At 35.9% G+C, this 27,172-nt stretch overlaps 1 protein-coding gene across 1 annotated transcript in view; it reads right to left on the bottom strand.

The window, feature by feature from the left end:
* Positions 1-21,614, bottom strand: part of LOC149782578 (beta-catenin-like protein 1) — a 52,613-nt gene extending 30,999 nt beyond the window's left edge. Inside the window, exons 1-6 of the mRNA XM_089934039.1 lie at positions 21,561-21,614; positions 17,829-17,975; positions 11,939-12,045; positions 8,359-8,498; positions 5,073-5,170; positions 2,124-2,217 (exon numbers count right to left, since the gene is read on the bottom strand). Of these exons, the coding sequence (XP_089790165.1) occupies positions 2,124-2,217; positions 5,073-5,170; positions 8,359-8,498; positions 11,939-12,045; positions 17,829-17,975; positions 21,561-21,608 (634 nt within the window). The 5' untranslated portion in view covers positions 21,609-21,614. The remainder of the gene's footprint in view (positions 1-2,123; positions 2,218-5,072; positions 5,171-8,358; positions 8,499-11,938; positions 12,046-17,828; positions 17,976-21,560) is intronic.
* Positions 21,615-27,172: the final 5,558 nt, after the last annotated feature.

Below are 27,172 nucleotides of genomic sequence, written 5' to 3'. Positions count from 1 at the left end.
CAATATTTGGATATTATTTGCGTGTATTAATCATAATTCTTTTCTCATTCATCATTAAACATTGTATTTGTATTACCATCAAAAGTGTTCTGTTGTAAATCCGAAATCCCACCTGGTTATCTTGTTACAAAAGTTATCCTAACATATGTTATCAAGTAATATATCTGCCTGAGAAATAGCTACCTCACACTCAGTGGCAGCCTTACATCTTATCTCTCCGCTTTCTCAATCACATGCATTTCCTTTTCCAAATCTTCCTTATTACCTTCTTTGTGATAAAGCACACTCAATTAATTCATCTGATAAACATCACTTTATTGGCAGCTACTTCGTAAGCAATTATAACATACATTTTGTCCTGTTTAATATTCAGCATAGTTGTTTGCTTAAAACACAATATCACACATGCTTTCTGTATATTTCATTTAAAAATTAGGGAACCAATACTGTCATTGAATCAGTTTATAAGAAAACTGACGATAATGTCAGTAAACTGCCTTTCATTATTTTAATTACACTGGACTCCCTTGATTAAATAAAATGGTGAGCAGTTTGTGATGATCTGGATTGAGCAAACACAACACAACAAAGCTATTTAAAAGACTGCTAATTAATCATATGGCTTTGCTTTGTTTGATGTATTTTGATTGGCAGATAATTTGGTTGCATAGTCCAATATGTAGCTGTGTGGCAACAGAACATGCACACATGCGACAGTTATTAACAACTACTGATAAGTGTGATACAGGATGCAAATGAATGCATTGAGAAAAGTATCAATCAAGCATTCAGTATGCCCAGATAAAGGTAGGTTGTTGTTGTTGTTGTAGGGTTTAACGCCATTTTTCAGCATAAGATAGGCTATACATGGCGGCCAGTATAACTGGTGGAGGAAGAACCCTTGATAACCCCGGGAAAAACCACCGACCCACGAGAAGCTACTGGCAAGCTTTCTCACATACCAACGATAGCTAAGCATGAGACTCGAACATACGCAGACAGCAGTGAGATGGCAGTGATCCAAAATTGGGACCCCGATAAAGATAGGTAAAGTAATTAATGCATGGAAATAAGCACTTGCCCAATGTTTTAAAATAGAAAAAAGCACTTACACTGAACGAGCAACTTGGAAAATTCTACTTGTCCAACCCTGTTGCTATGGTTACATAGTACATACTCAAAAGGTCCAACATGCAACAGTTTGCTTAGAAGGATCTTGTACAAATGAAATTATGTTGCACAACAAAGTTATAAGAATAACAATTCATGGCCATGAAATCTGTGAACCACTGGTAAGGTAGGAAGCAAAAACTAATGAAAGTTAAAAGGACATGCAATGAGGGGCAATAACTTCGGTAAATGTCAAGGTCACATCAATAGAAAGCTGTATACCACATCTGACTGAAATCCATGAAGCCTTAGTCAAGTTATGCTGCAGCGACCAAAGGATGGTCAATCAGGGGGTATAACTTGTGTAAGACATGTTGTGGACCATTGGAACTTTAATTCATTTAAGGTCACATCTAATAAAGATGTATGCCAAATTCGGGGAAAAAATCCAACAAACCTATGTAAAATTATTATGTAGAAACCAAAGACAAGAGGTCATGCCATCAGGGGAAATAACTCCTGTATAAGACATTATGGAAAGCTTGATGGACATTCATTCAAAGTCTCCTCAACATCAAGCCACATAACAATTTGTGCTGAAATCCAATTATCCTTGACAATGTTATGATGTTAAAATCAAAATCAGGTGGTTGGACAAATCAAGGTATAACTACTATTAATGCTGCCATGAAACATAAATGCATTCTCAACATGGTCTTTGTCAACATCTCTTGAATAGACAAGTTTTAATGTGGATTCTCTTATGCCACAAAAACCCCACATATTTATGTTACCATATCTAGGACGGTTCCAGGTATATAGCAAAACTAACCCAAACACCAAATTTAACCAAGTGTGATGGATAGACAGTGAGAAGAAAAAAAAAGAGAGATAAACAAGAGTAACACTATCCACATTCATGGGAACAGCTTACAAGGGTCAAGGTTGGCTAAATATCATTCATCTGACTGAAACAAACAAGTAATCATACTAAAATAAGTAGAATTCCTCACATAACGTATTATGGATCCCATCTGACTCTTCCTTCACTCCATCATCCAACCTGTCCATATTCTGTACCAACAGTGCCACCACTTGGCCCTCCAACTGAAATGTACACAAGGATCTTTTCAAAATAATAGGAAATAATAATCTTGTTTCATGAGGGCTAATCCAAAGAAAAGGAAGCAATTTCATTTGGATTTTCCCCTGATTCCAACCTATGCTGGAGTTCATTTTCCCCTGATTCCAACCCTATGCTGGAGTTCATTTTCCCCTGATTCCAACCCTATGCTGGAGTTCATTTTCCCCTGATTCCAAACCTGTGCTGGAGCTCATTTTTCCCCGATTCCAACCCTATGCTGGAGTTCATTTTCCCCTGATTCCAACCCTATGCTGGAGTTCATTTTCCTCTGATTCCAACCCTATGCTGGAGTTCATTTTCCTTTGATCTCAATCCTATACAGGAAAGACAAGAACTTCCCTTGATGTCAGTCCTACAAAAAGTACATTGTGCATAAGTACATCAACCTACAGATATTATTCTGACTTGCTTTCCAACTTTGCTATGTCATTTTAAATGGAATAACCCTCAATTAAATATATTTTCTATATATATATAAAAAACAGATCTTAAAATGACATACCATACAATAAAAAAATCTACAACAAAGAAGTAACATAAAATTGCGTGTTTTTAAACTTAAATTTCATGTTATCAAACGACTATTATATTATTCAGGATTAGAAAGTTATATCATATTTTAACATGACATTCAAGACCTCAAGTTAACTAAACCATAGCAAAAGCATAATGTCTAACGTATACAAATATTTTAAAGTTATTTCACTACATAATTTTGGGGAATCCAAAGTGACTCACAATCCATAGGTCACAAGTTCAGCACCCACACAGACCAGTATGGCTTGGCCACACTGATGTGTCTGCGAGAAGGGCACTTAGTTCTCATTGCCTCAGCATGATACAGCCAAACAGAGATAAAATTTACATCAAAATTAAACCAAGCAGGAACAACACATTCTTCTGCAGTTGTATTATACACTTTATATTTGATTAAGTAAAAATAATAATAAATGTTTCACTAAGTGAAAACATTTGCTGGAGAACTAGGCTAACATTCTGAATCTGTCAACTTAAACCATTCTCTCATACTCCAGCAAATGTCAACACACTGCAAACCATGTTTGATCCCTATATTAAAGAGCTGTAAAAACACTTTCTTACTTTCATACAAACTATAAAATCCTACACCCATTCATTCACAAGCCTGAAATTGTTGTTGTAGGGTTTAATGCCATTTTTCTGCACAAGATAGGCTATACATGCCAGCCAGTATAAATGGTGGAGAAAGAACCTGGGAAAACCCCAGAAAGAACCACCAACCCATGAGAAGCTACTGGCAAGCTTTCTCACATAACCACATTATCCAAATCCGAGACTCGAACAGATGCAGACAGAGGTGAGATGGCAGTGATCCGTAATGGTGAGCGCTTTAGACAACTTGGCCATTTGCGGTCCCCCCAATGAAATTGTAACATTGCAAATACACCCATACATCTGGTCATCTATTGAGGCACTCACCAGTTATGTACTTTTGAGAGAGTGACATATGTAAGGTGAAGTTGTTCGCATTTAAAACATGCAATGTCCACAATGGAGAGAATATTGGCATACCTCTATGCTATATTAATGTAATGTGGATGATATTTCTTTGGATATTGTACTTTTGGAAATTGTACATGATTTAAGCACACTGTTAACTAAAATGACTGATCCCTTGTGCTAAAATATTAGCCTGAATTAGCCTAACGTACACTATCCATAGAAGCTATTCAAATAGGGAAAATGAATTTTGCCAGACTAGACAATACCAGCTTCTGAAAGTGCAATGAATGAATTACCAAATATATAAAATGTAAACAAAAGTTATTGGCTCTTTTTTATACAATTTACCTCGGAAGTTCAGGAAGTGAAAATGACCAAGTAGAGCTAGCACTTTTTTGAAAGGTGCACATCAGGCGTAAGGCCAAGCTGTATACTCTATAATCCATATTAGACCCATCAAAATAAAGGGAATTAAAGGTTCTATGAATTATACCCAAGATATACAAGGTCTTTTTTTAAATAGCCAGTATAACCAATATGGAAAGCTGGGGAAATTCTTTTTCTTTAAAATTCTAACCCTATGCAAAATACTAAACTGTAGAGCGCCACCTATGCAGAGAGAAAAGGATCAAATCCTAATGCCCCTTCAAACATTAATAAAAGTAAATAAAATGACATCTATGGTGGCACTCTACAGTTTTGTAATTTGCATAGGGTTAGAATTTAGACTCTGTATATCTTAGGTGTTGTTAAAAGAACTTTTAATTCCCTTTATTTTGATATATGATTGATTGGTGTAATTTAGGTTCTAGAGTATACAGCTAGGGCTCACTAAAGATGTGCTCGTATAAAAAAAACTGAGCTAGCATGATCATTTTCACTTCCTGGATTTCAGAGGTAAATTGTAGAAAAAAGAGCCAATAACTTTTTTCACTTTTCAAATATTTTGTAATTGGTTCACTGCACTCTCAGTAGCTGCTATTATCTACTTCAGCAAAATTCGTTTTCACTATTTTAATAACTGCTAAAGTTAGTGTACTTTTGATTAATTCTGGTTAATTTGTCAAGCACAGGGGAGCATCCATTTTGTTGTACCGTGTGCTTAGATCATGTACAATTTCCACAAGTACAGTATCCAAAGAAATGTCAGCCACATTACATAAAAGTAGCATAGAGGTATGCCAACATTATCTCTACTGTGCATGTTACAAATGCAAACAACTTCACCTTACCTATGTCACTCTCTCAAAAGTACAAAATAACTGGTGAGCAGACAGAAAAGAATCAAATGCTAATGTCCCATCAAACATTAATAAAGGTAAATAAAATGACAAACCAGGGCATCTGTAAGTGCGGTAGCTCCCTCCTCACTCTCTGTAAGTGTGTCCACATCTGTCAGCTCCTGTATTAGGTCCACAACTGCTATAGATATATGTTATCAAGGTCAAGGCCAACTAATGGTCAAATTGTTGACACGTATGACAAAGAAGCAAAACAATCACATACATCTTATAAAGGAACCTATTTATTATAGGGTCTTAAGTTCACAAGTCATGATCATTGTGACCTGTTGGTCAACCAGCTGCAGAGTCATCCATGCCCATCTAGTGCTTACATGGGGAACTGTTGAACATGGGGGGGGTGCTTACATGGGGTACTGTTGAACATGAGGTCGGGTGTGCTCACAACTGGGACTTCTGATCTCGAAATCAAAAGGTGCCTTTCTTACCAAACAATGGAAATCAACCACAGTGACAAAAATTGGTGACAACACATGGTCAAGAACTTATAATTTCATGCAGACCTCAAATTCAAGAGACTTTATCCTTGTCCAAAGTGTAAATCAGCCAAAGTTTGGTCCAGGTCTGTGATGAAGAGCAAATATTACTATGTAGAAATCACTGACCTTCTTTCCATCAAGGTGACCATGACTGTTATACAACTGACCACAAATCAATGGTTATCTCCCTTACCCCAAATGCAAAGCCATGAGCAAAGTTTAGACCAAGTAGGTGAAGCAGAACTAATCTTGTGTGGAAATAAAATTAGTAACAGATAGATCAATGGATAGAGTGTGTGTGTGTGTGTGTGTGTGTGTGTCTGTTTATGGTTTAATCACATATCAACTATCATTTATGTTAAGTTTCATAAATCATTCTAGTCCATCCTTATTAGATTGCCAGAAAGGGACTGAAACTGTTCTCTGTTTGCCAATCAGATTACAGGGGCTATCTCCAAAAAGTTTACAGCATCTGCCCTGCATTAAACAATCCAAAGGGAGCTCATTCAACCAAAATAATTAGACCAATTGGGTACATAAGCAAGTGAATTAACTTTCTATTGACTCCAATGTTGGCTGTAGAAAAAGAATCATCTTGAGAGAGCTAAGCTAATTATAGTTTGCTAAAAACAAACACTAGAAGGATGCCTGAATAAGGCCAACTCAGCAATGTCCTCTTAAAGAGGTGAATGCATCTGGACAAGGCAAGAAATAATTCTACCTTCGGGACAATCCTCCTTAGGCTTACTTGTGTGGATGTTTGGGGAATTAGCAGCTAATAGAAATCAGACTAAATCATTCTACACATCGGTGTTGGCCCAGACAAATCTCATAAGGCAAAGCAGCTTTGTAAATGCTGTATAAGGGATGTGTGTGAACTTTAAACAGATAGTTAGAATGGTAAAATGGTGTTCATCAGAGACTATTTTCTTACCACACTGACATGTTACTGTGGTTATATGATGCCAATTAGAAGTTAATCTAAATATGTAAATAAAAAGAATTGCAAAATCAACTTAATATAAACCCTTCAAAATATATGTAAACATCTCGTAGTACAAAAGATAAATGCAAAATGTAAAATTTCTATAAAAGGCATATACAACGAAAGATAAAGGGAACAATATGGAATTCTACAATCACGTGTTCAAATTTCTGTTATACAAACTACATTTCCTACAAATATCCAAAATTAATATATTCTACCACATTAATAACAAGGATAACAAAAAAAACAGACTTCAAGGTCTCATTTACTTAGCAATAATTCATATCAGAAAAGATTTTTTTATATCTTTGTACACTTTTACTAGCATCAAAATTTTGAGCAATCTGAAAAAGTTTTGAATTTGTTTGACTTTGATTAGTGTTTCTCCTAACTGTTACAGTGAGGATGATTGATGATAAAAAATTTCTAGTTTTTAAAGAGTTCAGTTCACTAGAGTACTCTGGAACTTCTGTTATAAAAGAAAATAATGACTCTTGCTTCATCTTTTTTTAACTTATTCTTCATTTAACAAACAATGTGTGTCTAAATACTACCCTGTTAGAAGCTTCTGATTGTCATTATATTACAAGTTACATGGGTCATGTAGGCATTCAACACCAACTATTTTAGTAATGAATGTCAGTTTCGAGAATTTGATTCTACATATCTTTGTGTGGCAAGTATTCACTTCATTTGGATTCATAAAAGTTTATATTCCTCTGGAAGGTCATTATTTAGATGCCCCAAGAGGTGTACAAGGCAAACTCGATGTTAAAGTACATGGACAATTTTGGATGAAATGAACCTAAAGGTGTGATCAAGAACAATCTGGCTTAAATGTCGCACCCTGTGATGTCACAATGAAAGCTACACATACTGATAAACAAATTCATACTATCCTCTAATGTGACGATTCCGCTCTAAGCGCTTTTATTTTGACCCAAGTTTAGAATATGGCCACCACTGTAAAAGTCCACAGCAATAGATAATTTTTGTCTGGAAGTTTCTTGGTGATAGTTAAGGTGCAGAGCATTCAATACTCAGGATTGAATTGACTTTGGTTAAAGAAAATTAGTATTAAATTTTAAAAGAACAATTTATATTTAATTTAAAATGAGTAAATGTGCATATATGACCCATGTGACTTATATAGGGGCCATGTCCCTACTGAAAGATTTTGATTGCCTCTAATAGGGATATGACCCCAATGGAAGCTTCTGATTGTCTCTAAAAGGGGCCATGACACTACTTGAAGCTTTTGGTTTCCCCTAATGGGGGCTATGACCTCATTGGAAGCTTCTGATTGCCCCTAAAAGCTGCCATGACACTACTGGAAGCTTTTAGTTTCCCCTAACGGGGGATATGACCTCATTGGAAGCTTCTAATTGTCCCTAAAAGGGGCCATGACACTACTGGAAGCTTTTAGTTTCCCCTAATAGTGACTATGACCCGATTGGAAGCTTCTGATTGTCTCTAAAAGGGGCCATGACACTACTGGAAGCTTTTGGTTTACTCTAATGGGGGCTATGACCCCAATGGAAGCTTCTGATTGTCCCTAAAACGGGCCATGACACTACTGGAAGCTTTTAGTTTCCCCTAATAGGGACTATGACCCCACTGGAAGCTTCTGATTGTTTCTAAAAAGTGACCATGACACTACTGGAAGCTTTTGGTTCTACCTAACAGGGGTTATGTATGTCCCCATTGGAAGAATTTTATTGCCCCTCACGAGAGTCATGACACGAATGGAAACTTTTGACTGTCACTAATATAGACCATATCCCTGTTGGAAGCTTTTGATTGCCCCTAATAGGGGCCATGTATCTTTTCTAGATGCTGCTGCAAAAAGGTTATCTGTATTCTCATGTATAAGAAGTTGCAGCAGGGACTGGATGGTATTCAGCTCCACAAGGATGTGGTACAGTTCTGGCACAGTGGCAATGACATGCATCTCTTGAACAACATCGTTCAACTCCAACTCGGATTCCATGAACCTGAAATATTACCAAATTTTGGAAATTTGTTATTTATTCATTGAAACTTTACCTTCTTCATATGGATTATTCCAGAATGAAATAAAATGAGTCAAGGGACACTTATTCAAAGACTCCATCAACCATAATTTTAACTGGCTTGGGAAAATGAAACAATGCTTCGAACAGGCTGAATTGCTCCAATGTCCATGATTTTTATTGCTAATTAAATAAAAGGCCTCCACCACTTCTCAATACCTTTGATTTTGTAACACCCACAGCCAGTATTGACATGCTTAGATGCACAAATGTTTGTCAGCCTGGACATTGATATGGTGTATAATTAAGTACCAAAGGACAGACACAGACTATGGATGGACTTTGAGATGGTGTATATTTAAGTACCCAGGGATAGACACGGACTATGGATGGACTTTTAGATGGTGTATACTTATGTACCCAGGGATAGACACTGACTATGGATGGACTTTGAGATGGTACATGCTTAAATACCCAGGGATAGACACTGACTATGGATGGACTTTCAGATAGTGTATACTTATGTACCCAGGGATAGACACTGAGTATGGATGGACATTTAGATAATGTATACTTAAGTACCCAGGGATAGACACTGACTATGGATGGACTTTTAGATGGTGTATACTTATGTACCCAGGGATAGACACTGACTATGGATGGACTTTTAGATGGTGTATACTTAGGTACCCAGGGATAGACACTGACTATGGATGGACTTTTAGATGGTGTATACTTAGGTACCCAGGGAGAGACAAATATGCATTCATAATGCATCATAATATTTAATATTACACTTAATTTCAGCAATGTTATACATGAGCACACATATACTTTCAACTTTGACTATGGATGGACTTTTCGATGGTGTATACTTAGGTACCCAGGGATAGACACTGACTATGGATGGACTTTTAGATGGTGTATACTTAGGTACCCAGGGATAGACAAATATGCATTCATAATGCATCATAATATTTAATATTACACTTAATTTCAGCAATGTTATACATGAGCACACATATACTTTCAACTTTGACTATGGATGGACTTTTAGATGGTGTATACTTAGGTACCCAGGGATAGACACTGACTATGGATGGACTTTTAGATGGTGTATACTTAGGTACCCAGGGATAGACAAATATGCATTCATAATGCATCATAATATTTAATATTACACTTAATTTCAGCAATGTTATACATGAGCACACATATACTTTCAACTTTGACTATGGATGGACTTTTAGATGGTGTATACTTAGGTACCCAGGGATAGACACTGACTATGGATGGACTTTTAGATGGTGTATACTTAGGTACCCAGGGATAGACACTGACTATGGATGGACTTTTAGATGGTGTATACTTAGGTACCCAGGGAGAGACAAATATGCATTCATAATGCATCATAATATTTAATATTACACTTAATTTCAGCAATGTTATACATGAGCACACATATACTTTCAACTTTGACTATGGATGGACTTTTAGATGGTGTATACTTAGGTACCCAGGGATAGACACTGACTATGGATGGACTTTTAGATGGTGTATACTTAGGTACCCAGGGATAGACACTGACTATGGATGGACTTTTAGATGGTGTATACTTAGGTACCCAGGGAGAGACAAATATGCATTCATAATGCATCATAATATTTAATATTACACTTAATTTCAGCAATGTTATACATGAGCACACATATACTTTCAACTTTGACTATGGATGGACTTTTAGATGGTGTATACTTAGGTACCCAGGGATAGACACTGACTATGGATGGACTTTTAGATGGTGTATACTTAGGTACCCAGGGATAGACAAATATGCATTCATAATGCATCATAATATTTAATATTACACTTAATTTCAGCAATGTTATACATGAGCACACATATACTTTCAACTTTGACTATGGATGGACTTTTAGATGGTGTATACTTAGGTACCCAGGGATAGACACTGACTATGGATGGACTTTGAGACGGTGTACACTTAGGTACCCAGGGATAGACACTGACTATGGATGGACTTTGAGATGGTGTATACTTAGGTACCCAGGGATAGACACTGACTATGGATGGAAAACTCTAACTCCTTATGCATGAGACAACAACGATTAAACTGTGTATGTGCTTTTCACAAGCCTTAATAAAAATCACACAACAATCTCATTTTTGGCAGGATAATATATTAGGTGGAATCTGTGATAAAGGTTTTGCCTCCCCTTCCATCCACATACTCAGCCACAGAAATTGTGCACTGTGCCATTGTATAAAATATTGCATACAGCATCTCTTATGATCAAGCTTTACTTGCCATGACTTGATTAAATTTGTATGTAAGAGGTCAACTGGGGTAAATGTTGAGAAGCAATTTTGACAACTGCATGCTGAAATATGGGAACACTTTCTGTGTGTTGTGTACAAAGTTATTTCCATCATGAAAAGAGCACCTTTCAGTCTGTGGCCATCACAATAAAAACAATGTTGTTACATCTAATTTACCTTTCAGTCTGTGGCCATCGCAATAAAAAACCATGTTGTCACCTTTTGTTTATGCACAAATCCCTGTTTGTTTTCATGTCCCTACCTATTTAAATAACAATTTTTTAATGTAATATAAAATGAACAGAATTTGGTCATTTCATTCACTGATTTACAATTTCTAACCTGATTGTGACCAGGGTGGCCCTAATACTGTCATTGTCTGTGCATTTTGTGCTTAATGGAGCCATATTGTGTACACTGTGGGTGAGTATTTTCCTCAAACAACATACTGATATAGTTCATCCTCTTCGGTAACTGCTGTATATTTTCTTAAATTATCATAAGGAAGAGAGTTATATCCCTTTGTACACGTGCATAGAAATTACACCAGTTGTTAAATCCACATGAAAGGCAAATTTGAAGTTGTCATTCTTTTCCTTTGCTTGATTTGACATTGTAAATAACAGAAGCAGACAACATAGTATTTACCTTCTATGTAAATACATATGTAATTGTGCATCCAACCCTTTGCTGAAAATGGACTTATCCAGGAAATGGAAATGACAGCAAGCAGGGTCATCTTTTACACTGAGAACTTCTGTCTGGTACAAAACACGCAGAAGATAACAGCGTTAGGGCCCCCTGGTTATAATCAGATTTGAAATTATAAATCAATGAATGAACTAAGTTCTGTGCATTTCTTATCTCATTTACGCTTTTCATTTCTTTAAATCAGTAATGGGATAACAAAGAGGGATATATATATTCAGACAATAGTTCACCTGTCAGTTCGTGCCCATCACAATAAAAACCATGTTGTCACATCTTGTTCACCTTTCCGTATGTGGCCATCACAAAAATATAATCATTAATGTCTCCAAATAAAGTTAGCCCTTTAATTTTTTTTAAAAAATACAGAAACTTACTTTTCTGGCAAATCTGGGTGCTTGACTCTCATCTCCTGGTTTTTGTACACTCGCTTCTCAAACTGAAGCAACATCTTCTTCAGACTGCTCTCATCCAGTGCCTCAACCTGACCATAATAACAAATGGCAAAGTGTAAACTATAAATGGCTACAATGTTGAAGAGTTTCATAAATGGCTACACTGTTGAAGAGTTTCAAAGTGTAAAACATAAATAGCTACACTATAATCAGTTTAAAAGTGTAACACATAAATGGCTACACTGTTGATGAGTTTCAAAGTATGAGGTATAAATGGCAACATTGTTGATGAGTTTAAAAGTATCAGGCATAAATTGCAACATTGTTGATGAGTTTAAAAGTATCAGGCATAAATCATTACACTGTGGACGAGTTTAAATGACAAATATGGTAGATCTAAAAAAGGATGAAGTCTTCCCATGCCTACAGTTGTGAATATCACCATCTCAGTGTGAAAATTTCAGCACTATTGGGGAAAATATACATCTCAGTGACATCATAGAGACTGTAGATGCCCCACACATCTTGACCCAGATAAATCCTGTCCACATCCTGACCCAGGTAAATCCTGCCCACATCCTGACCCAGGTAAATCCTGCCAACATCCTGACCCAGGTAAATCCTGCCAACATCCTGATGAGTAAATCCTGCCCACATCCAGAGCCAGGTAAAACCTGTCCACATCCCAAGCCAGGTAAATCCTGCCACATCCCGAGCCTGGTAAATCCTGTCCACATCCTGACCCAGGTAAAACCTCCCAACATCCTGACCCAGTTAAATCCTACTTTATTCACTGCAATACAAGGCACTAATAGAGAGCAGCCTGTATACTGGAAACAATGATGTCCTCAGCATCAGTATAGAGTATATCTGAATTTATACATTTGTCGGATATAAATAGAAACAGTATACAAGCAATGGTTAGTCTAAAACAATAATGGAATTATGGCTTAGTGTTGATTGGCAAATTCTACAGGAGCTGTAATCATGATCCACTATTGATTGCCAAATCGTAAAAGAGCTATACTGATGGCCTAGTGTTGATTGCCAAATTGTAAAAGAGCTAGACTGATGGCCTAGTGTTGATTGCCAAATTTTAAATAAGCTTTAACCATGGCCTAGCCTTGATTGCAAAATTCTAAATGAGCTGTAATCATCACCTCCTGTTGACTGCCAAATTTTACATGAGCTGTAATTATAGCCCAGGGGTCAAGCAAGACTTGAATTTTAGGGAGAAGTGACTTCTCTTTTTTGACAGAACATGGAGAAGTGACAGCTCAAAAGGGGTGAGTGGAAGTAATGCAAGAAATGCAATATCATAAAACCTGTCTTGAAAGACCACTGCTACGAGACTGAATGTTTTGAGAGACCAAAATCTCCAAGCACAAATTTATTGATTATATAGTGTTATGACCTGTTATGAGTGACCACCTGTCCTGAGAGATCATTATTTTTTTTTGCAGAAGGAATGATCTTTCAAGACAGGTTCTACTGTGTATGTGCATGTATGTAAAGATATATATATATATATATATATATATATATATATATATATATATATATATATATATATATGTAAACACATTGTTGTATGCATGTGTGTGTGCGTGTGTTCTCTTATTTGAATTATAACATTGGATTTAAGCAACACTTTATTCTCAAGTAGAATCTGAGTTGTATATATATATGATAAACACATATGGTATGTGTATAAAAATTATCATATACATATGTAGTACATTTTGGCCAGATGACTTTAAAAGAAAATAATAGAAGCTATACTTAATAATGAATTTTAACTGAGTAACTAGATTACATTATAGTAATTGCAAGTTAGTAAAAATGCTTAATCAACTACCCTTAATCAAGAAATTCTTTTCCTTTCTAAAAGTTCACTATAATGGCTCTTGAAAGATTTCTAAACTTGTCAGAAACAACCCTTGTGCCATGTAAATGAGAAACAATCCTTGTGCCATGCAAATAAGAAACAACCCTCGTGCCATGTAAATGAGAAACAACCCTTGTGCCATGTAAATGAAAAACGATCCTTGTGCCATGTAAATGAAAAACAACCCTTGTGCCATGTAAATGAGAAACAACCCTTGTGCCATGTAAATGAGAAACAACCCTTGTGCCATGTAAATGAGAAACAACCCTTGTGCCATGTAAATGAAAAACAACCCTTGTGCCATGTAAATGAGAAACAACCCTTGTGCCATGTAAATGAGAAACAACATCTTCTGATTATACTGTTCATCCTACTTTCTTTTTTGACAATAAAACCACCATAACTATTTGTATACAACACACTGAAATGCATAAAATTACAGAATTTGGCTCCTTTAATGTTGGTATATGAACTAAACCCTTCTATCTAACTGAATAAATACAGACAACATGCGAGTATATCTACTTTTAGAAAGGAAGCTTTTTGTAATGTAACCCACTAATTTATAGCTTCATTTTAATAATCCATGGATAGGATTGCAATGTTATGGTTTTATTATTTGTCTACTTATAGTAACGTTAGGCATCGGTTAAATTGTATTTGTTTCACTGCTTTTTTGTATTTCCACAAATATGAGTCAAATCAGAAAACAACTTTGACCTTACAACACTTCTCATGAATTCCAAAACATAGCATTGTCCCATACGTTTCTGACTTATATCATTGCATTTAAAGCTAAATCTTCAGTAACATAACATCTAGACTTTGCTTTTTATAGCTTATGAAACAGACAATCTAATTAAGTCGCACTTTACTGACATGTGATGCCTGCCATTATTTCCTCATTACAATTTACAGTTCACTTATAGTTTCAAACTGATTGTATGAAGAAATAACGTACACACTGCAGTTAAAATATCCAGTTCACCAATTCTATTCTCAAAACAAATTGCAATCTGTATACTATTGCTGAAGTTCTGAAACACAAGTTTGTTATGTTTTTATCATCAAACTTAAAGGATAACGTGACAACTTACTCAAGAAAGGGTTAATTCTCAAAACAAATTGCAATCTGTATACTATTGCTGAAGTTCTGAAACACAAGTTTGTATGTTTTTATCATCAAACTTAAAGGATAACGTGACAACTTACTCAAGAAAGGGTTAATAGTCAATGAGCTATCAAAACAAATACCTGTCAATGTGCAAGACCTTGTTTATTGGCACAACTGCTATTAACACTAGCTATGTTGATGGCTTGATGCTTACATTTCACCTTAAGCAACAACACAACACTGGAACTAGTATGGCTATGGCGAGGGAGCATCTAAAAAATGACTGTCACTCAATGCAACAATTTCACTTCACCTGGTAGCATGACCACTGATGGCCTAATGTTGACTGCCAAATCTAACACAAGATGTAGCCATGACCTTGTACTGACTGCAAAATTTAACTGATCTGAGATAATATGTATATTGTGCTATTGTTATAACAAAACTGTAATGCAACTTCGTGCCTTGATAACATAGATAATGACATGATGCTGTTGAATACATAACTCTCCCTAATTGAAAAACTTACTACATGGAAAAATGGACTACTGTAACCTGCTACACCTGCACACCCACCCACCCACACTTATTTAAGTAGATGACCATGCTCATTTACAGAACAGCAGACTGGGTCAAGCAAGGTTATCTGCTTTACTCATGGAGGTTAATGAGTACTGATCATATTGGGACTCAGATTCTGGATCATCCATTCATTATTATTACTATTATTTCTATTATTATTAATTTTACTATTATTATTATTATTATTTCAATTATTAGTAGTAGTAGTATTATAGTATGCTGAATCAACCACAATACCACACTGAATCTTTAAAACGTCTCAAAGGGGCAGTAAGTCAGAAGTTATTAATATCATATTAATTTAAGCTCTAATTATTCAAACAATTATGATTCTAAAACCAATAAATATTAACTATCTATGCAATCTTGAAATGGCTGATAAGAATTATAAAAGAGTACATGTACTTACAACATGTGAATTAATATGTAAGTATTAATAATCGTAAAGAACCCACCCAACCTATTAAGGTAAAGTCAAAATCCTTTTTCAAATATGTGGGCATTGGTCCCTGTTCATTAACATGCATTAATATCTTTACTATTAACTTTGATATTTAAATAAATTAAAACATTATGAAAACATTGACCTGTTGACCTCAGTGTTCCAGCTAAAAGTAAATATACGGGCCCATTTCTGAGCACCCCTCCACCTTCTTGAACTGCAAAATTAGCGACTTTATAAATAGTCATTTTTAACATGAACCATTAGTTTTAATGGTTGTTTTAATTGTTTTTCCAACTTGAACCACTTTTTTAATTGAGTGCTAACCACATTCTACTCAGATTAAAGAGTGTCACTCCAAGCAGTCAGGCTGTATATTCTTGTCTGTGCTTAAAGATAAAAGAGTGAGATTAAAGAGTGTCACTCCAAGCAATCAGGCTGTATATTCTTGTCTGTGCTTAAAGATCAAAGAGTATCACTACAAGCAGTCAGGCTGTATATCCTTGTCTGAGCTTAAAGATCAAAGAGTATTACTACAAGTAGTCAGGCTGTATATTCTTGTCTGTGCTTAAAGATCAAAGAGTGTCACTCCAAGCAGTCAGGCTGTATATCCTTGTCTGAGCTTAAAGATCAAAGAGTGTTACTGCAAGCAATCAGGCTACATGTCTTTGAGCTAAACTTGAATATCAAAAAGTGTTACTACAAGTAGTCAGGCTGTATATTCTTGTCTGATCTTAAAGGGTGTGACTACAAGCAGTCAGGCTACATGTCTTTAAGCTAAACTTGAAGATCAAAGAGTGTCACTCCAAGCAGTCAGGCTATATGTCTTTGAGCTAAACTTGAATAGTGTCACTCCAAGCAGTCAGGCTGTATATTCTTGTCTGTTCTTAAAGATCAAAGAGTGACACTCCAAGCAGTCAGGCTGTATATCCTTCTCTAAGCTTAAATATCAAAAAGCATTACTGCAAGCAGTCAGGCTACATGTCTTTGATCTAAACGTAAAGATCAAAAAGTGTTACTACAAGCAGTCAGGCTGTATATTCTTGTCTGAGCTAAAAGAGTGTGTCGCTCTGAGCAGTCAGGCTGTATATTCTTGTCTGAGCTTAAAGATCAAAGAGTGTTACTACAAGCAGTCAGGCTGTATATTCTTGTCTGAGCTTAAAGATCAAAAGTGTTACTACAAGCAGTCAGGCTGTATATTCTTGTCTGAGCTTAACGATCAAACAGTGTTACTACAAGCAGTCAGGCTGTATATTCTTGTCTGAGCTTAAAGATCAAAGAGTGTCACTCCAAGCAGTCAGACTGTATATTCTTGTCTGAGCTTAAAGATCAAAAAGTGTTACTACAAGCAGTCAGGCTGTATATTCTTGTCTGAACTTAAAGAGCAGCATCATTTTGACATAGACTGAGTCCATTACATAACAGATAAAATGTAAGTTGTCAACTTGCTCTACTTTCTTTTGATTTTTTTTATGTTAAAGATAGATGTCTGTACATTGTTAACTTTGATTCATTTTAATTTCCTTATTAATTCTGTCTGATTGCAATCTGTGAAGAAATATAAAGGCAAATATTTCATTGTGGTATTATAAATATCATGATGACACCATGACTCTCAAAATAAACTCCTTATCACAAAAAGTGACCCTGCCATTGTAACCCCACCCTCTTACCAAAAGAAATTTCTGATTAAACATGTCACGCAAATGTGTAAATGAAAGGGAAGCATTTGATTATATCTGCAGTTATTATCTAAAAACATAATATAAATTCATACAAAAGTTCAAATCTGTAAGTCTGTATATCTAAGTCATTATTACGAAGGGCAATTAATTTGTATCAGAACCTCTGGCTCTTCCTCAAGCATCTGCATCACTTTCTCCCTCTGCTCCTCACTGATGCCAGAGACCACTTCTGCCTCCCGCTTCCTCTTCTCAGGTACCTCATCCTCCTCTTCTGATCTTTGTCTTTTGATCAAAGCATTCTTCTTGGTCTAAAATCAGAAATTAGACAGAGTTAGCCTTGTTCAGCTTACCCTTACAGCCCCTTATTCTATCCTGTTTACTTGTTTGCAGACAAAAAAACTATACATGTACTAAGTCTTAGAGTCTGCTACCATATTTATTAGCTTATGTAAAATTCAACTATATAACTACGTCAGTCTGTTACCCTATCTATTTACTAGCTTATGAACAGATAAATTATACAAAGTCTTACAGTCTGCTACTCTATTTACTCGCTTACAGACAAACTATACAAAGTCTTACAGTCTGCTACTCAACTCTATTTACTCACTTAAGGACAAATAAACTATATAAAGTCTTACAGTCTGCTACTCTATTTACTCACTTATGGACAAATAAACTATATAAAGTCTTATAGTCTGCTACCCTATCTATTTACTCGCTTATGGACAAAAAACCAAAACAAAGTCTTACAGTCTGCTACCTTATTTACTCACTTATGGACAAATAAACTATACTAAGTCTTACAGTCTGCTACCCTGTCAATTTACTCGCTTATGGACAAATAAACTATACAAAGTCCTACAGTCTGCTACCCTATCTATTTACTTGCTTTTGTACAAATAACTATACTAAGTCTTACAGTCTGCTACCCTATCTATTTACTAGCTTTTGTGCACATAAGCTATACAATAATAATAATAATAATAATAATGAGGACTTTGTATAGCACCTAATCTTTAGAAGCTCTAAGCGCTTTACAACATTAGACAACACCTATAAGATAAAAAACATAAAATAATATTATTACAATAACAAACACCATGAAATTAGAAAAAAACATTAAAAAATAAAAAACATGCTGAGAATATTTCAGGTAGGAAACATTATTAGGTCTTTAAGTTTGTTCTTGCAGTCAAAATAAGTGAGTTTTGAGAGCCCTCTTGAATGTGATCACTGTGTCTTTGTGTCTAAGTTCAGTGGGCAATTCATTCCACGTTGCTGGGCCTTGGTATGCAAAAGAATGCTGTCCATATGACAACCATGTCTTATAGTCTGCCATTCATACTAAGAGTCAGTACAATAATTTTTAGCTACTTCCACACAGCATCACAAATGATATCTGCATCTGCATCCCAGGTTAGCATCATTAAATATAGCTAAAAGTAACAATCTTGTTTCATACACTTAAGTATTTGAAAACCATTTAAATCAACATAGAATGTAAAGCATCTCATTAAATACATGCTAAAACATGGTGGTCTGTTTACATAAAAAAAAAATTATGCCTTGATGACCTGTGGAAAAGTCAATTTGTTTCTTAAGAAGTGATCAGCTTTCCTATTCAACTATATTCAGTCATAAGATAGTTGCCTCCCTTTTATTTCTTTGTCGTATCAAAAATGGACTCTTCCAGAACTTAAGATGGATGGTGGAGTATATGTACAAAGGCCAGTCTTTGTAAGTATCGAATGAACAGCATGGTGCTCTATGTCAATATAAATTCTGTTTAAATTATTCATGAATGTAATGAGTTCTGTTATTTTAGCAACATTTCAAAAGACCAGCATGAAAATTCAATCAGAAACAAATGTGGATATCGTTTGTGATGCTTAGACCTACAGTGTGAGACATATCACATGTTGATGTTTTGGTGCAATGTCTTACTGCCCAAATAACAGCCTCATGTAGTGTGTTCCAACATTGACTGACATCGGAATGAGCATCCAAATTGTCAAGATTATCTCACACCCTTGGCAGCATATACTGAAGCTTTTCCACAAATTAAAGTCATGCTGATTTAGGTGGACTTACTCTGGTGTCTTTTCTTGAATAAATTCAAATTCTCACACAAGTAAATGGACTTGTTTTTAAATTACAATGACCTACATTTCAGTTGGTTGGAATGCCGAAATTAATTACAAGGATGATAAATATATTGAATGAAATGAAGCTATCTAAATACTTTCTTCAATATTAGAATACTTTTATTCATTACGTTAAAGTAACTTTCTTCAATCTAATCCAATTTTGCATTCCCAGCTTCCATCGCATTCCAACCAGCTTAATGGACCCTGAAAATGCATCCATTTGCTACTGTCAGATTTTGATTCCATCAGGATAAAGGCAGCAAAGTAATTCTAAGCAATTAGATTTAAGTTTGTGGAATAATGATGATATGGGGTGCCAAGTGTATGACTTATTCCAGAAATTATTACCTCTCATTCACATGTCAGAAACTTGAGAACATGCTACACATGGCAATTATTTATACAGTATGATGTCCATGTTAAGAAACACCCAAATCCACACTAAATCCACCAAAATTGACAAGATGACATGAAAGTTCTTCTCTTGTTTGGCATTATTAAAATATCATGATCTTCAGTAATATCGTCTCTACGTAAGGTGTCTGCGATATTAGCACATTTCAAGTTCAACTTAGTGATCATGCATGAGTAAAATGTTGAAAGTATATGTGCTCATGTACAACATTGCTGAAATTAAGTGTAATATTAAATGTTACGATGCATTATGAATGCATATTTGTGTTGTTTACCAAGTTCACTTACTTCAGTGAATTGCACGACATAGTGAAATAAGATTTTGAATGAGAATCGTAACAGACATGCGCAATATATTGTACATCCATAGGATGCTAGGTCTTGCTGTTTTGAATAAGTTCTATATCATCCATATAAGGTCTACATTTGTGAATTAGGAATTTGGTATAGAAAGAATATCGATTTCCTCTTTTAAAATACATATTCATGTTCAATTAGACATCAATGTTTTCATAAGTCTGCCAATTTAAATGAAACAGGTAATTGTTAAAGTAATGCATGCAAATTATAAAGTAACAAGTTATAAAAGAACTATTTAAGAGAAGAAAGAAAAAAAAAATATATATATATATATATATATATATATATATATATATATATATATATATATATATATATATTTAATGAATAAATGTACAAATATGTTACCACATTGATTTCTACAATTTGTCATTGGTAATATTTTTAGTCCTTTTGATGCTGATTGTTTCTGCTGGTCTGGCTTTTTTCCAACATTTTCGGAGGATTCTGAACACTTAAAATTGATGTTACTATCATTGATAAATCTGGATTGTGTTGCTGGCATAACGCCACCATAAATCTGTGTTGATGTCTACGCCATACTAGTTGTGGGATGGCTTTAATGGTTTTTTATCAGTAAACTGTTGGAATTGATCCTCATCACGTAACAATTATTTTGGCTGAATAGAAATTTAGTAAAACCTGTGGCTGATTTGTATACAATTTAACAGTGAAATGAAGAGACAACAATAAGAGAGTACATTCTAAGAAAAGTTGGAAAAGATCAAGCACCAAGTTAGAAATAGATCTGCTATCTACAGAGGTCTCGCTAGGATTTTAAAACTAGGAGTCCATGACTCCCATTTTTTTTTAAAATAAGAGTCCCACCAGCAAAGTTATCCAAAGGGTCTTAACCAGCAGTCTTGACTCAAAGTCTAATATTTTTTATGACCATCGAGCTTGAGCACGGTACTTGTGCATTTTCATTTCTGAAAAGACAGTTTGCAGACACTATAACATCGACAATACCTGCGATTTATCATTAGCTGCGAGCAACAGAAGTTCTTCGACGTCCATGTTGTGTGACGGTGTCAGAGAAAGCTTTTTGTCATTGAAATTAGTTCTGCTTTTAAAGAACGTTCGGAAGAAGTTTGTTGTTATTGTTGTTATCATTTCGGGAATTAATAGCAGAAAATAAGATAAAACATTGCACTACGTTGTCTAACATGTAATAATCTTATAAGAATGTCAACATACTGCGTATCATTAGTGATGATGATGATGATGATGATGATGATGATGATTTATTATTATTGTTATTGTTATTATCATTATTATTATTATTATTATTATTATTATTATAACTACTACTACTACTACTACTGCTATTATTATTATTATTATTATTATTATTTCAACATTAGTATATTATAGGAAATAAAATTTCTAAAGCAAAAGAAACAAATATCAAATTATTATTTATAAGGCACTGGTGTCGTCACGCTTAATTTGGTTTTCGTTATCTAGTGGTTGACCGCCCTCGATATTATTGCCCGGTTCGAGTAAATATAAATATAAGTGGTGAAACTTATAGGTGGAATAGATAGAGATCTGAGCAGATATATAGAACAAGCCAACACGAGCACCCGTACATGTAAACAAACAATTTAATCAATTACATAAAACAACTGTGAGAATTCATTGCATCAGGAATATACTCTGTTTTTAGATATAAAATTTTCACCGAAGTACAGTAAAGAAAAAAAGAAAAAAAGAATATATATATATATATATATATATATATATATATATATATATATATATATATATATATATATATATATATATATATATATATTAGCCGATCTGTGTACTGATAGATTTAGTTCATCATAGGATCGAGTGAACAGTAATAATAATAATAATGAGGACTTTTTATAGCGCCTAATCTTTAGAAGCTCTAAGCGCTTTACAACATTAGACAACACCTATAAGATAAAAACATATAATGATATGATTACAAAAACAAACACCATGAAATTAGAAAACATAAAAAAAAAACATGCTGAGAATATTTAAGGTAGGAAACATTATTATGTCATTAAGTTTGTTCTTGCAGTCGAATTAAGTGAGTTTTTGAGAGCACTCTTGAATAGGATCACTGTGTCTTTGTGTCTGAGTTCAGTGGGCAACTCATTCCACGTTGCTGGGCACTGGTATGCAAAAGAACGCTGTCCATATGACTCTGTTTTTATAGTGGGAATAATGAGTAGACGATTGTCAGAAGAGGAGCGTAAGTGTCTTGCTGGTGTGTACACATGGGTGAGGTCGGATATGTATGTTAGACTACAGTCCGACAGTGAAACGTAACACAGAGAACAAATTTCGTGTTTGATTCTGGATCGAATGGATGGCCAGTGTATGGTACAGAGCAGCGGGGAGGTGTGCTCTGATCGTGGTACTCTAAGTATGATCCGAGCAGCTGTGTTTTGAACTTTTTGAAGTTTCTGGGGCAGATACTGAGATGAACCAGACAGAATTTAGTTACAATAGTCCAGTCTTGAAAGTACTAATGAACACACAAGTATTTTAGTGGCATCAACTGAAAGATATTTGCGAATTGAGCTGATGCGTCTCAGCTCAAGATATGCAGCCTTGCATATGTTCATGACATGTTGGTGCAATGTGAGATTACTGTCCAGAGTAACACCTAGATTTCGTATTGATTGTGTAAATTTAATGTTGGTGTTGCTATATTTATTGTTTGAGGTAAAGAATGTGAATGAGAAAGTCTTTGTGTTGTGATCAGAATGGCCTCAGTTTTATCACCATTCATCTGCAGCTTGTTACATGTCATCCATGATTTCACATCAGAAATGCACCTCTCTACACCTTGGATGGTAGCATCAACTTCAGTTGGATGGCTAGATTTGTATATTTGGGTGTCATCAGCATACAGCTGGTGAGACACTGGATGATGATCTATGACACTTGAGAGCGACTGAGAGTATATAATGAAGAGAACGGGTCCAAGAACAGACCCTTGTGGAACACCACAACATAGATCAACTGGGCTGAAGTGTATTCCATTTGCAGATACAATTTGTGTCTTGTTGACCAAGTAGGATCTGAACCACAGTAAGGCTGTATCATGAATGCCAAATACATGCTGGAGACGGTGAAGTAATATATCATGGTCTATTGTGTCAAATGTTGCAGACAAATCAAGGAGGGTGAGGACTGTGATCTTTCCGCTATCCAACGTAGAGACAATGTCATTAACTACTTTTAGAAGAGTAGTTGCAGTACTGTGGCAAGGGCAATATGAATATTGTACATTGCTAAAAAGACTGTTTGAATTCAGATGAGATACAAGCTGGGATAGAACAACCTTTTCTAAGATTTTTTATATGAATGGGAGATTAGAAACTGGGCGGTAGTTCTTTAAATCGTTATTGTCTAGTGTTGCTTTCTTCAGCAGAGGCTTTACACTGGCAGTTTTGAAAAATGATGGGAATTTCCCGAATGAGAGAGAGGTATTAATAACATCAGTTAGTGAAGGTAATACTGGATCTAAGCACTCAAGAGTAGTTAAGTGGGATACTATAGGGACAATGGGACTTAGCATTAAAAAGACCCCTGGGACACTTTAGGGACAATGGAAATTTAACATGGAGAAAAATCGTGGGTCACTTTAGGGACAATGGGAATTTAACATAGAGTTTGGGTCTGTCTAGGGACAAGGGAAATTAACATGGGAATAGAGTTTGGGTTTGTCTAGGGACAAGGGGAATTGAATATGGGATTTTTTTTTTTTTAAACGTTTTTTTTAAATTTAAATTTAAATTTAAATTTAGAAAAGGGGTAAGCAATGGAAAGGCTATCTCTTTTCGAGAAATATGGCTGGCCCTGAAAAGGGCCTTTGGGTTTATGTTAATATTAATATTAACATAGATGGCATCTGTCACATCTTCTTCTTCTTCTTCTTCTTAAACTCCTTCTAACTACCGGTCCATACACAAGTACCCTCTTGAGACATCCTTGTCTTTCTATGTAAACTCTCCTCATCCATTGACTAGTATCTGTCCTATCAACAACAGTCCACTTGGACCTGACATACATGAGCATGTCCGTCCTAAACATCATGGAAGACACAAGGGTGGATGACTCAACTGTGGTCCACATCTTGAAGCGACGAGAATAGGTGAATCAATGCACTGAACTGTGCTTATTTATAGGTACAGGAAGGATTGAAACGGATTGAATTCATTCACCAATCCGAACACGCGTTACAAAATTCAGTCAGCTCGCATCCAATCCGAAGAGAGCAGTCTGTGACGTCACGTGGTCTATATAGATTCGCTAGCGCTTGTGTGCAGTCAATCTATGCGACAGTGTTTCAACATGACGGAAACTCAGAAAACGATCCATTGGGGTGCACCAGCAGGGGAGACTGCCCAAGGGAACCCGGACTTACTTTCAGAAGAGGTACACTGGGATTTTGTGGATTTTCTTACCTCGCAAGAATTTGTTCCAGAACCTTCGTTACCTTCTTCATTACCGCAAGTGGAGAATTTTAGACAGAGACAGAAAGAAGAATTGGAGAAATTTATGCAACGACAAAAGGAAGCGGAACAAGCTTTTCTCCTACAGCAACAGCAACAGCAACAAGAAGAGGTAAGAAAAAAACAACAGCAACAACAGCAAGAAGAAGTAGCAGCAAAGAAACAAGAGGGTGAAAATCAAACGGCTACGGTACTGTTGGACATTTTAGCGGAGTTAAGAAGTCTGAAACAAATGTATCAGACTTCTTTATCACGACCGAAGAGAATACGACCTTCCCGAGCTAAACACGCCAACCCTGTGACTAAGCCTGTCGTACCACCCTTAGTGATTTCAACCCAATCATCAGAAGTAGGCCTTGGCCGTGGCAAAGGCTTAAGGCAGTTAAAGTTGATTGGTTAAACTCACTCCTACACCAAAATAAAAAGGCCCTTTTCAGGGCCACCCACATTTCTCGAAAAGAAATACAATTTCAATTTGCCAATAACTCAAAAATAAACCCCACCCATTTTACCCTTATAGTACGTGTCTGTGTATGAGTGCGTGAGTGTAGCTTCTTATTTTAAAATCAAAACTCAAAGACACTTACCTTATATCATTCATGTATTCTTTTATCCATTTTTTTACAATCCAATTCACAATTCACCACAGAACACTTTAATTAAAAGTTCATTGACTTCTTCTTTCTCCTTGTTTAGTCTCTCTGTTTTTTGAATTTCTTCACCGTTTTTACCTCATTTTCTTCCCTTCTTCTTTTCTTCTCCTGTTTCTTTGCTTCTTTTAAATAGAATTGTCTTCTTTCTTCCTCTTCTTCCTCTGAAGAATCCCTCTCTTCTTCCGAAGAATCCCTCTCTTCTTTTGAAGAATCCTTCTTTTCTTCTGACTCCTCTTGTTTCTTTTTGGGGCAATCTGGAGACCAATGTCCTTTTTCTTTACAATAATAACAGGTATCTTGACTTTTGTCTCTTTTAGTCCCTGTTTTTGTTCTTTTTTGACGGTCTGGACACTCTGAAGACCAATGCCCTTTCTTCTGACAGATATAGCAAGTATCTTGACTTTTATCTCGAAAGGAAGGAGAGTAGTCCGTCGGCTGGTCTGAAGAGAATTTTCTAATGACCCCTCGCAAAGCTCTGACGAAACGTTCCATCTGGGTAGTCTCTTCCATCGTTGTGCTCAGCTTGAGAGTGAAATGAATAGTGAAAGGACAAGACACACACCCTTTTTATATACGCTGGTTTGCCAAGACTATAAATTAGTCTGTGGTGTTTAAACTTGAGTCATTTGACGTTTTGCACTCAAGATGAAACGATCCCATTCATTCGAGAAGAAAGAAGAAGAAGAAAGAGGCAGAAACGTGATCTATCGCCTCGTACCAGGGCTGAAATCTTGGCACAAATTCATGCCAGTGATTTTGAAGAGGACATGAGTGAACCAGAATCCGAACCCTCTAAACCAAGTTCACCACCCTTAGTCAACCCTGAAAAGTACTATTCCATTCGAGAGACGGAAAAGCGCTCCTCTAGAAAATTTAGAACCACGGCTTACACCTACACGGTGAAGTTTAAAGATTTCAAGGCTGACGTACCCTTGGAGAAAGCAGAAGGGTTTATCACCGAGATGTGGGATTCTTTGCTCACCTCACTCAAGCGACAATGTCAACCCAAAGAAGACGATCGCTTGACACTATCCATAGATCACGACGGTTTGAAATCCCCTGTTTGGATCGAGTTTAGCAGACCTGCAGAACTAACCCCTTCCAAAGTCATGGACAAGATTCAACACGTACAACAATCTAATGACCAGTTTGACATCACCGATGGTAAAGCCACACTGAAAATGGCTCACGTCTCTCTTCCTCAAGGGACAGGACGCAAAAAGATGTTATTGGTGGACGACCTTCGCAACATTAAGCGTAGTCTTGTCCGAATTAACAACCCTCAAGACCAGATGTGCTTAGCCCGTGCCATCGTGGTGGGACGAACCTATGCCAACAAGAACGACACGGTAGAATGGAAAAGAACCTGGGAGAACATTCGAAAATCGAACCGAACCAAACAACGAAACGAAGCAGAACTCCT

Source organism: Sinohyriopsis cumingii, chromosome 15, assembly GCF_028554795.1.
Source record: "Sinohyriopsis cumingii isolate HCF-2022 chromosome 15, ASM2855479v2, whole genome shotgun sequence".
Classification (NCBI taxonomy): domain Eukaryota; kingdom Metazoa; phylum Mollusca; class Bivalvia; order Unionida; family Unionidae; genus Sinohyriopsis; species Sinohyriopsis cumingii.
This window is presented reverse-complemented; position numbering and strand designations above follow the sequence as displayed.